Below are 13,151 nucleotides of genomic sequence, written 5' to 3'. Positions count from 1 at the left end.
AACCTCCGGCCATTTGATTTATTTTGATTTCTCTTAAAACTTATATAAAATATAAGTTTTAAGTAATAAATAAATAAGTTTTTCTGATGAATCAACTATTTGTTTCAGCTCTATTTTGTACTTTACTACATTTATTTGTTCTGTTATGTGTTTTTAATCTGAGTTGAAGCTCCAAAATCAACGTGTCATTTCAATAAAGTTTGGAGAAAATAAATCATTTTACAAAATATCCTTGAATCAAGGTGCACTTCATAGCTTTTTCTGGAGCTTTTGACCACATCTCATGGCCTTCATCAGTGGATTTTCTCAGTGTAGTCGTTCTCAAAAAGAAAATCCTGGTTTTGGACTCAAATTACAGTCACCTTTTGTTGTTCTTTTACACAATTATACATTTATTTCAGATGTTTACGATGTAATTTTAGAACACGAACATAGAACATGGGGAGTTTGTCATTTGAGAACCTGAAACCTGATGGAGAAGGTGAGAAGGTGACTAGTTCACACCAGTCCTTCACAGATGCATCGTCAGTCTGGCCTCAGTTATGTCTTTGTATTTGCTCTTCTTGCAGCTTCACATGTCTCTTCTCATATATGTGGATGTTCAACGCAGAACAAACGGTCTCTAATTCTGTCTCACACCAGAAAGTATTTAAACTCTTTCCACGCTCAACATACTAAATGTTTCGTACTTGATGTACAACATGTGTCAGTCTGTGTCTCAGCAAGGACGATACGATGATTCTCACAACACCGTGTTGCTACAGGTGAAGTGAGGCCGCTGTGAGAAGCCGTGCACCTGCGTGTGTGTTCAGGCTGTAACCTGCACCGCTGTGTGTTTGCTGTGTTGCAGTGGGAGCGGGGAGGACTCGCTGGACCGGCTCCTGCCCCCCGCCGGGGGGGCCCCTCGCAGGAAGAGCACTACCTCACTGAGCACGACGGAGCCTCCTCTGCTCCGCACGGGCACGCGCACCATCTACACCGCCGGACGACCTCCCTGGTACGACGAGCACGGAGCGCAGTCAAAGGAGGCCTTTGTCATCGGTACGGCGCTCGCCACCTTCCTCCAGATTGTGGTTTTGAGCTGCAGAACCTGTCTGTCTTTTCTGTCTCCTTATAAACACGACTGCCATCACACACGCAGACAACATTAGACACACTCTGCACACATAATGGGCCATTGAAATGCTGTGTGGATCTGCAGGGCTGTGTGGGGGCAGCTCCTCAGGGAAGACCACCGTGGCCAATAAGATCATCGAGGCTCTGGATGTGCCGTGGGTTGTGCTGCTGTCGATGGACTCTTTCTACAAGGTGAGAGGCTCGTGCATGTCACTCCTTTTGTGTCTAATCTGCGGCCTCATTGTAGGAAGGAAGGAACCGTTTTGTTATTTTATATGATTCAAAAGACATCATTATTCTGCCGTCGCAGCTTTTGGTTTAATAACCTTTTGTTGTGCACATAAAGCGTACACATGAAAAGCTTACTACGCACAAATGACACGAAGCTCTTCTAACGTCCTTTCACAATAACTGTCGATAAGGAGACGATCAGAAGTCCTGAGACATTTGCAAATCAAGAAAACAAATGCAAATGAAAAAACATCTTCATCAAGACGTTCATTAAAAGTGCTGCAGGAAGCAGAACGTGTTTCCAGGGGACACTAAAGAGTGATGCACGCGGCTGGGACACACAGCACTCGTTGTTTGAAGAGTTATGGACGTCAGCTCATTGGTGCTAGAAAATGACAAAATGTGTTCTTTTGGCTTATTTTAAGATTGTGATGACCTGATTCAGATGTTATAATAATAATAATAATAATAATAATAATAAAGGCTAACAGCAGATATCTGCAATAAACATCTGATTTCTGGATTAATCGTTTGGTCTATAAAATGTGAGAAAATAGTGAAGAGTTCAAATGGTGTCTTTAAATGTCTTGTGTCCAAAACTCAAAGATATTCACATATTTGAGAGGCTGAAAACAGCATTTAAAGACTTTTATTACTTTACTTTAAATTACTTTAACTATTATCAAAGAAGTTACTAATCATTGCAGCTCTAGTTAATTTACCTGAGTCAGGTTAGCTGTTTCCAGTCGTTATGCTAAGTTTAGCTAAACTTTAGCTTCATATTTAGCTAAAAGACTTGAGGATCTAACTGCAACACATTGAATAAACACGTTGAACTATTCCTTTAATATGTGTGTTTGTCTTCCAGGTTTTATCCTCAGAGGAGCAGACTTTGGCAGCAAGTAATGACTACAACTTCGATCATCCGGGGGCGTTCGACTTCGAGCTGCTGGTCGCCACCCTGAGGAAGCTGAAGCTGGGCAAGAGTGTGAAGATCCCAGTGTATGATTTCACCACACACGGGAGACAGAAAGACTGGGTGAGTTCATCACAGAAAACTCCTGTTAAACACATAATATGTAACTTTCTGCCGCTCAGTCTCTCAATCGAAACACTAAGAAAAGACAGAGTTTAGTGTGGTGGTGCAGCAGCGGTGCATCATGGGAGTTCTCCTCTCCTCTGATTCAAAGGTTAAACATCAGAGTTTCTCCTGCACGCTGTTCGGCTGCCGCTAACGTTTGTCAGCTTGTTTCTCTGAGAACTTAAGATCCAAACTTCCGAGGACTAAAATCCTTCATCCTTCAAATATAGAGTTAAAAACACCAGGATGTAGAAAGTGTCTTAAAACTGGATAAACAGTCAGTTTATGAAGCTTCTGCAGACAAACACAACGCTGACACTGCTCAGAGGGGAGACGACGCCATGACAGGTGAGAGGAAACGTTACCTTCAGGGACATTACACATGTCTCTGTCTCACTACATATACAACACAGGACTGATGACACCATGACAGGTGAGAGGAAACGTTACCTTCAGGAACATTACACATGTCTCTGTCTCACTACATATACAACACAGGACTGATGACACCATGACAGGACAGTGGAAACGTTACCTTCAGGAACATTACACATGTCTCTGTCTCACTACATATACAACACAGGACTGATGACACCATGACAGGAGAGAGAGGAAACGTTACCTTCAGGAACATTACACATGTCTCTGTCTCACTACATATACAACACAGGACTGATGACACCATGACAGGTGAGAGAGGAAACGTTACCTTCAGGAACATTACACATGTCTCTGTCTCACTACATATACAACACAGGACTGATGACACCATGACAGGTGAGAGGAAACGTTACCTTCAGGGACATTACACATCTCTCTGTCTCACTACATATACAACACAGGACTGATGACACCATGGCAGGTGAGAGAGGAAACGTTACCTTCAGGGACATTACACATGTCTCTGTCTCACTACATATACAACACAGGACTGATGACACCATGACAGGAGAGAGAGGAAACGTTACCTTCAGGAACATTACACATGTCTCTGTCTCACTACATATACAACACAGGACTGATGACACCATGACAGGAGAGAGAGGAAACGTTACCTTCAGGAACATTACACATGTCTCTGTCTCACTACATATACAACACGGGACTGATGACACCATGACAGGAGAGAGAGGAAACGTTACCTTCAGGAACATTACACATGTCTCTGTCTCACTACATATACAACACAGGACTGATGACACCATGACAGGTGAGAGGAAACGTTACCTTCAGGAACATTACACATGTCTCTGTCTCACTACATATACAACACAGGACTGATGACACCATGACAGGTGAGAGGAAACGTTACCTTCAGGAACATTACACATGTCTCTGTCTCACTACATATACAACACAGGACTGATGACACCATGACAGGAGAGAGAGGAAACGTTACCTTCAGGAACATTACACATGTCTCTGTCTCACTACATATACAACACAGGACTGATGACACCATGACAGGAGAGAGAGGAAACGTTACCTTCAGGAACATTACACATGTCTCTGTCTCACTACATATACAACACAGGACTGATGACACCATGACAGGTGAGAGGAAACGTTACCTTCAGGAACATTACACATGTCTCTGTCTCACTACATATACAACACAGGACTGATGACACCATGACAGGAGAGAGAGGAAACGTTACCTTCAGGAACATTACACATTTCTCTGTCTCACTACATATACAACACAGGACTGATGACACCATGACAGGAGAGAGGAAACGTTACCTTCAGGGACATTACACATGTCTCTGTCTCACTACATATACAACACAGGACTGATGACACCATGACAGGAGAGAGGAAACGTTACCTTCAGGAACATTACACATGTCTCTGTCTCACTACATATACAACACAGGACTGATGACACCATGACAGGAGAGAGAGGAAACGTTACCTTCAGGGACATTACACATTTCTCTGTCTCACTACATATACAACACAGGACTGATGACACCATGACAGGAGAGAGAGGAAACGTTACCTTCAGGAACATTACACATGTCTCTGTCTCACTACATATACAACACAGGACTGATGACACCATGACAGGTGAGAGAGGAAACGTTACCTTCAGGAACATTACACATGTCTCTGTCTCACTACATATACAACACAGGACTGATGACACCATGACAGGAGAGAGGAAACGTTACCTTCAGGGACATTACACATGTCTCTGTCTCACTACATATACAACACAGGTCTAGTGGTGAAATGTTACATATTATACGTTTACCTGTTTACAGATTAAATCCTGTGATTTTAGAAAGTAAATCTTTTAGAGCTGAAAACAAGTTATAAACTCAAACATTCACATCCTGCAGCTTTAATCTTAAAAAAAGCTTGAAGCAGTTTTAAAGCTTTGTTGGTTTTTACTCCTCTTTGTGCAGAAAAATGTGTACGGAGCCAGTGTAATCATATTTGAAGGAATTATGTCTTTTGCGGACAAAGAGCTTCTCCAGGTGAGAAAACGTTTTTCTTTTGTGTCTCTCTGAAGAATTCTTCAGTGAAGTGAAGCATCAGCCGGTTTGGTTGTTCTTATTGACGCGTCTTTGCTTTGTCCCACCTGCAGCTCCTGGATATGAAAATCTTTGTGGACACAGACTCTGACATTCGGCTGGTCCGCCGGCTGCGCAGGGACATCACAGAGCGCGGTCGGGACATCGAAGGCGTCATCAAGCAATACAACAAGTTCGTGAAGCCGGCCTTCGAGCAGTACATCGAGCCCACCATGAGGCTGGCGGACATCGTGGTGCCGAGAGGTGACGCTTCACTACCTGCTTGTGTATTATGTCTGCTTATTTGAAGTGTAAAGCACATTGAGCTTCTTTATAATGAGCTCTTTAAATAAAGATGCCCGACTAGAGACAACCTTTAGATATTGTTGGCGACAGAGAACCGACAACATCTTGTTTGTCCTGTAAGGTGGGGGGAACATGGTGGCCATCGATCTGATCGTCCAGCATGTTCACAGCCAGCTGGAGGAGGTGAGCAGCTGATTGTACTGAGGGGAGGGCGCCACCATGTGTCCGAACGCTGTAACGTACACACACAAAGAGAAGTTTATTTCATTTAGAAGTGCTTCACAAAGACAGACATAGACACACACGTGGAAATACAAATACGTTCAATTAGAAATAAGCTTAAATGCAATTAAAAGCCAGAGAATAAAAGTCTTATGTTGCCTCTTAACAGCATCAACAGACTGATGTAGCTGCTCCCGATCTGCAAACAACATCCCACATGCAGAGGCACGTCGTACAGGAGCACAATGTAGGAACAATAAGTAAAGATGCGGTTCAGGTAGTGATAGTATTAGTTCTTCCGTCCTTAGCGAGTGTTTTGCAGCGCTTCCTGTGACACTGGTCGTTTAATGGAAGATTTCTTTAGTCGGTTTTATTCTTTTTTCATGCTGAATGATTTATTTACAAGAAACACAAGATTTAAAGTGACTTTACAGGATTCTTTGTGGAGGAACTCAGTTTTACAGCTCTGTCGAGGAGAGCCTTAGATACACAGTTTAATACGTAAGTGCAGAAACCAGATGTGCACATTATGATAATAACGTTGTAAAGTATAATGCAGTGCACACAGTTTATAGATCAAATGAAAGCTGAACTTTTATTCTCTTGAACAGTTTGGTGTTTTATATTCTGCTTATTGTCAACACATCAAACAGAAACCAGATTATTTCTCTAATTGTATTGAATAGTTTTCCTGGCGGAGACGTCTTCATATATTATTAATAAATACTGAAGTGTATTTTGAGTCGTGCTGCAGAAAATATTCCCCGACAGAATAACTTGTTCATGTTTGTGAGAAGCTAAAATGCGGCTGAATATTTAAAACTATATATCTAATAATTTACATCTGCAGCAGTGGTGAGGATTGTTTGACCACCTTTCATTCTCTGATCCTCTCTGTGCAGCGAGAGCTCAGCGTCAGGTATGCTGATACGTCTTTCTAATTCCCCTCGTGTGGCTTCTTGTTATTGTAGAAGTCGTGTCGTACAGACGTTATTCTCTGACGCTGAAAACCTTTTTGATCTGATCCTCTCCTCGCTCGCAGGGCGCTGCTGGCCTCCGCTCAGCAGACTCAGCCGCTGCCGCAGACGCTCAGCGTGTTGGAGAGCACGCCGCAGGTCAAAGGTCTGCACACCATCATCAGGTAGCGCCCGCGCTCCGTCTGCGCCGCCGACCCGCTCACACCACAACACTTTTAAAAGCTGTTCTTTCTCTGACGCAGGAACAAAGAAACCAGTCGAGATGAGTTCATCTTCTACTCCAAGAGATTAATGCGGCTGCTCATCGAGCATGCGCTCACGTTCCTACCGTCTCAGGTGGGAGGTTATTATCCGGCAAGGAAACATAACATGAGAACAAACGAGTTCTACAGTCTAAGGTTAAAGGCAAATAAAAGAAATGTGTAAAGTAAACGTTAAGAGAAAGCAAATGAATTCATGACACCAAGAACTTCACAGTTTTAGACACTAAAGTGTCTATAATTAATGTTTTTCATATTAACGATGGATCGCATGTACTTGTGTGTGAAGGTGCTCGTAGTTTTATGTATATTTGACGTCTTTTAGCTCATTGTTTTGGTGTTACAGCCGGCCGTACTTTTTATATATACGTATATATGTATATATATATATATATATATATTTAACTTACCGCTGCATGAGCGCAGTGAAAATGTTGTTTTGGATTAAAGCAGAATATTTCGTGACATAAAAAGATGTGAATTCTTTATTCGCTCTCTAGTTTTTGGAAATGTTTGTCACACGAGTCTGAAGCGATCCTGCGCAGCACCACTGGAATCTAATTCTACTAAAAGTATATCCCGTGTGTCTCCTCACAGGCGTGCGTAGTCCAGACTCCGCAGGGCGAGGAGTACGAGGGTCGCAGTTTCAACGGGAAAGGGGTGAGTGACGCCGTCGCTGCTTTTCCAAGGTCTTTGTTAAGCTCCGGTCGAGCGCGTCTGTCGTCTCACCTCCGCTGCCTCGTCCCCTGCAGATCACCGGGGTGTCGGTGCTGCGGGCCGGGGAGACCATGGAGCCCGCCCTGAAGGCCGTGTGCAAGGACGTCCGCATCGGCAAGATCCTCATCCAGACCAACCTGGACTCAGGAGAACCAGAGGTGCAGAAACACACTTTACAGCATTCGTGAGACTTCTCTATGAAATCAAACAGTTTTTAAATTGTTTTCTTTCTTCACATCATGTGTCTCTTCCTGCTTTGGTAACCATGGTAACCGTCACCTCCTGCTCTCCGGCCTCGACCAGCTGCATTACCTGCGTCTGCCCAAAGACATCAGCGAGGATCACGTCATCCTCATGGACAGCACCGTCTCCACCGGCGCTGCCGCCATGATGGCCGTGCGCGTGCTGCTGGTGGGTGGATCAGTCCCGTGTTTTATTTCTCACCCGTGTGCTTTGAGGTCGGACTTTATGTTTGTCCCCGTGAGGACATATAGCGTTATTTCTGTGAAGAGGAATGTCAGATGTGTCCTGTTAATAGAACAACTCAAAGAAATGCGTCCTTGGTTTGTGAGTTTAAGGGGAAGAAATCAAGGCGTAAAGAATCGTGAGCTTTAATTGATGTTTGTAACGTCTGCTAGTTCTCATTATAAAGGTGTTAGTGTTAGTAATTAACTTCATCCGAGTCTCAAACTGTGCCCTGTTGGGCCTGGAAAGTCCTTGAAGAGTCCTTGAGTTTGAAGTTTAAGAAGGTGTTTTAAAATGTGCTGCATGTAGTGAGTGTAGCGTGTATAACATGAGCTGTGAGTGACATGTGAACAAAGCCCTCTGCACAAAGCTTCAGAATATAGAGAGGAATGAAAGTGGAAAGTTTGGTGTATGTAAGTGCTGCTGAAGTGGAGACTTCTGCTGAAGAGTGTGAGAAAAAGCTCCTTTAAAGATATGTATTGTAACATTCATACATGTTGTACACACTACAGGTGAACAGGGTCATACATGTTGTACACACTACAGGTGAACAGGGTCATACATGTTGTACACACTACAGGTGAACAGGGTCATACATGTTGTACACACTACAGGTGAACAGAGTCATACATGTTGTACACACTACAGGTGAACAGGGTCATACATGTTGTACACACTACAGGTGAACAGAGTCATACATGTTGTACACACTACAGGTGAACAGGGTCATACATGTTGTACACACTACAGGTGAACAGGGTCATACATGTTGTACACACTACAGGTGAACAGGGTCATACATGTTGTACACACTGAACAGGAGTCATACATGTTGTACACACTACAGGTGAACAGGGTCATACATGTTGTACACACTACAGGTGAACAGGGTCATACATGTTGTACACACTACAGGTGAACAGAGGTCATACATGTTGTACACACTACAGGTGAACAGGGTCATACATGTTGTACACACTACAGGTGAACAGAGTCATACATGTGTACACCTACAGGTGAACAGGGTCATACATGTGTACACCTACAGGTGAACAGGGTCATACATGTTGTACACACTACAGGGAAACAGGGTCCTACATGTTGTACACACTACAGGTGAACAGGGTCATACATGTTGTACCACACTACAGGTGAACAGGGTCATACATGTTGTACACCACTACAGGTGAACAGGGTCATACATGTTGTACACACTACAGGTGAACAGAGGTCATACATGTTGTACACACTACAGGTGAACAGGGTCATACATGTTGTACACACTACAGGTGAACAGAGTCATACATGTTGTACACACTACAGGTGAACAGAGTCATACATGTTTGTACACACTACAGGTGAACAGGGTCATACAGTTGTACACACTACAGGTGAACAGAGTCATACAGTTGTACACACCTACAGGTGAACAGAGGTCATACATGTTGTACACACTACAGGTGAACAGGGTCATACATGTTGTACACACTACAGGTGAACAGGGTCATACATGTTGTACACACTACAGGTGAACAGGGTCATACATGTTGTACACACTACAGGTGAACAGGGTCATACATGTTGTACACACTACAGGTGAACAGAGTCATACATGTTGTACACACTACAGGTGAACAGGGTCATACATGTTGTACACACTACAGGTGAACAGGGTCATACATGTTGTACACACTACAGGTGAACAGAGTCATACATGTTGTACACACTACAGGTGAACAGGGTCATACATGTTGTACACACTACAGGTGAACAGAGTCATACATGTTGTACACACTACAGGTGAACAGAGTCATACATGTTGTACACACTACAGGTGAACAGAGTCAAACATGTAACTAACAGATATCAGCATGAAGCTTCCCCACTTCATGACTCACATCAACACAAGTTTATATTACAAGTGTGTGTGTGTGTGTGTGTGTGTGTGTGTCACAGGATCACGAGGTGCAGGAGGAGAAGATCGTGTTGGTGTCGCTGCTGATGGCGGAGCTCGGCGTGCACTCTGTGGCCTACGCCTTCCCGAAGGTCAAAATCATCACCACCGCCGTGGACAAGAGTCTGGACGACCTGTTGCACGTCCTCCCCGGTATCGGTAAGCCCTGACCTGCACACACTCAAACCTTTGGTCCGAGGGTCAGTGTGCCGCATTTTGCCTTTTTATGCCGGAAATAAAAACGTCCCCGGTGTTTGCAGAAGATAACAAAGATCATCATCATGTCCCAGCAGATTCTGATGTTATGCTCGTGTCACTTCAGATCTGAAGCTGGACCACACGATCAGATAGACGTCGTCTGCAAACATAAATAATTACGTGACACGAGATAAATAATCAACGTTACGTCAATGACCGAGTCTGTGTGTGAGTCTTCATTTAGAGACGCGTCACTGAGCCTCTGACGCGCCGCAGCTCTCAGTCCACTCCCGTGTGTTTTCAGGGGACTTCGGGGACCGCTACTTCGGGACCGACGGCGCCGACAGCTGCAGCGACGAGGACCAGGAGCGGCCGTCGCACTGACGCGCACATCTGTGAAGAAACCACAAAACACTACTTGAAAACTCCCGTGACTGCGTCCTGCTCTTCAGGCGTGGACCAGCTAATCAAGAACTCTCGTGTTCACTTTTTGTGTCCATGAACTCTTTTGTACTCTTTTACAGCAGACGTCACGTGTGCGCCACGTGTACGTCACGTGTGCGCCACGTGTGCAGGAGCTTGTTGTGTTGCTGAGCGTTGGTGCCGTTTCCTTCAGGTATAATGCAATATCATCACTTCATGATCTCAAGTCTGCACCAGCTGTTCCATTAAAACTGCGGCACATTGACTCACGATGTTGAGGCGCTTGTTCTGGACTTGAGTATGATACTTCTACTCCACTTCATCTCAGAGGGAAATATTGTAATTGTATTTTTTACTGAATTGTTTAGTTACTTTGATTTTAGAAGAAGAAAACATTAAATATTGAAGGCCAACAAAGTGTTTTCTGATCGGACTTATTATCTGGTTTGTGTAAGAAAGCTTCTTGTTTCCTCAGTTTTCCCGTGATTACAAGATATTTAATTTTATCTCCAAATAACAAATGTTTCCCGAGATGACGGGACGACTTTCGAGAAAATTATGATTTGTAAATTAAACGCTATCTCGTTATTTATAACGCGTCATAGTTTCACTCAGATTGTGCTTCTCATGTATTTGTATTATGTTTGAGTCGAAGCAACAGAAAAGTATCTTTAAAAAAATCCCAGGTGTTTATATATATATATATATATATATATATATATATATATATATATATATATATATATATATATATATATATATACCTGGATATATTATATATAGATACTATATATATATATATATATATATATATATATATATATAATATATATATATATAATATATATATATATATATATATATATATATATAATCTCTCTCTATCTTCAGGTCTGTGAAGTTCTGCAGGGCTGCAGCTCAGTTATGTTGTACATTAATAGTTTGGTGTATAAAACGTCAGGTTGGTAAATATATTCACTTTATTATGATATAAAACAGAAAAGCAGCAACTCTCCGAGGCTGAAAGCAGCATTTAAAGACATGTTCTGCATGAAAACTTACTTTTAGGATTAATCGATTATCAACATGTTTGAAAACAGCTCCACAGCCGGTGGATCTAAAGTGTGCGACTGTAATGTCACGTGACTGTACGTGACATTACAGTCACGTGACTGTAATGTCACGTGACTGTAATCTAATTATGACTCTAAACAGCTGGTGGGACGACCCAAGAAGCTGCTCTAATAAAACACTGTATATGTATTCTGTGATTAACACATCTAGAGTACAAACATTTGTGTTATCAAACGTAGCACAAATGAAGCTCTCGCAGGATCACCCCCCCTGTGATGCACTGTAAAGCCTGCGGGGGTCAGTACAGTTCACATTTAGCTTCTCTGATTTATTGTGTGTCCCTCTTCACATGCAGAAGATAAGCATATAAGCATTCACATGAATCTCTTCTACACAAGTTAAATATGATCACTTCATGAAAGAAGCTTTTTATTCAGAGTTCACTGATGAATCTGCTGCAGAATCAGGAAAGTGATGTGGTAACAACCAGCACACCTCGTGACCTCGTAGTAATACTACTACTAATAATAATTATAATTATCCCAGCATGTCTGCACGTGTCATTCCCGTGTTTCTTCCCTCGCGCTCCTCACAGCGAGGTGAAGTCCTCGCGTGGACGCGTGTCCTCCCCACGCGTGTTTTGGGCTGCTCCTCTCCTGACACTGTGATCACGGATGTCACGCGACGCACGCGGTATTCTCCGAGACAGCAGAAGACTCGCTCGTCCATGTGACTACTGCCTCAAGGTTAACCTGTTACCATGGAGACAAGCCCGCCAATGAGCATTCAGCAGACGGCTGCGATGTTGACTGCAAGCTTTTTGTTTTAAGGGGTGACCTATTTTTCTTCTTCTTCCTTTTCCTTTCCTCACCCCCTACACACACACACACACACACACACACACACACACACACACACCCCTCCACAGCTTCTCAGACGAAGATCCCGATGCTCTGCCGCATGTGCACACGCAGATGAAAACATGGGCTGCTTAGACACACACACACACACACACACACACACACAGATGTATTATGAGCTGATGGGCCCCATGGCACAGACATGCAAACGGCCCCATCACCTCTTCTACAAACAGTAAGAGCCAAACACACTTTATAGTTGTTTAGCCTTTTTTTGTGGTCGTTTTGTGTCTTTGTGGTCGTTTTGTGTCTCTTTGTAGTCGTTTTGTGTCTCTTTGTGGTCGTTTTGTGTCTCTTTGTGGTCGTTTTGTGTCTCTTTGTAGTCGTTTTGTGTGTCTTTGTAGTCGTTTTGTGTCTTTGTGGTCGTTTTGTGTGTCTTTGTGGTCGTTTTGTGTGTCTTTGTAGTCGTTTTGTGTGTCTTTGTAGTCGTTTTGTGTCTTTGTGGTCGTTTTGTGTCTCTTTGTAGTCGTTTTGTGTGTCTTTGTAGTCGTTTTGTGTCTTTGTGGTCGTTTTGTGTCTCTTTGTAGTCGTTTTGTGTGTCTTTGTAGTCGTTTTGTGTCTTTGTGGTCGTTTTGTGTCTCTTTGTAGTCGTTTTGTGTGTCTTTGTAGTCGTTTTGTGTCTTTGTGGTCGTTTTGTGTCTCTTTGTAGTCGTTTTGTGTGTCTTTGTAGTCGTTTTGTGTCTTTGTG

The 13,151-nt window shown here is 43.1% G+C and overlaps 1 protein-coding gene across 7 annotated transcripts in view; it reads left to right on the top strand.

The window, feature by feature from the left end:
• uckl1a (uridine-cytidine kinase 1-like 1a) overlaps positions 1-11,055 on the top strand; it is a 14,927-nt gene extending 3,872 nt beyond the window's left edge. For 4 of the 7 annotated variants that reach the window (XM_029426124.1, XM_029426127.1, XM_029426128.1 and 1 more), the window contains exons 2-15: positions 851-1,041; positions 1,202-1,308; positions 2,216-2,386; positions 4,840-4,911; positions 5,022-5,211; positions 5,375-5,436; positions 6,378-6,394; positions 6,518-6,616; positions 6,695-6,788; positions 7,310-7,372; positions 7,465-7,587; positions 7,733-7,840; positions 9,851-10,007; positions 10,351-11,055. In XM_029426124.1, coding sequence (XP_029281984.1) covers positions 851-1,041; positions 1,202-1,308; positions 2,216-2,386; positions 4,840-4,911; positions 5,022-5,211; positions 5,375-5,436; positions 6,378-6,394; positions 6,518-6,616; positions 6,695-6,788; positions 7,310-7,372; positions 7,465-7,587; positions 7,733-7,840; positions 9,851-10,007; positions 10,351-10,430 — 1,534 coding nt within the window. In that variant the 3' untranslated portion in view covers positions 10,431-11,055. Of the gene's footprint in view, positions 1-850; positions 1,042-1,201; positions 1,309-2,215; positions 2,387-2,714; positions 2,777-4,839; positions 4,912-5,021; positions 5,212-5,374; positions 5,437-6,377; positions 6,395-6,517; positions 6,617-6,694; positions 6,789-7,309; positions 7,373-7,464; positions 7,588-7,732; positions 7,841-9,850; positions 10,008-10,350 lie in introns of those variants that run through there. The other 3 variants (XM_029426129.1, XM_029426126.1, XM_029426130.1) reach the window with 3 other exon arrangements.
• The last annotated feature ends 2,096 nt before the right edge of the window (positions 11,056-13,151 follow it).

This window comes from Cottoperca gobio, unplaced genomic scaffold (genome assembly GCF_900634415.1).
Source record: "Cottoperca gobio unplaced genomic scaffold, fCotGob3.1 fCotGob3_104arrow_ctg1, whole genome shotgun sequence".
NCBI classification, from domain to species: Eukaryota; Metazoa; Chordata; class Actinopteri; order Perciformes; family Bovichtidae; genus Cottoperca; species Cottoperca gobio.
This window is presented reverse-complemented; position numbering and strand designations above follow the sequence as displayed.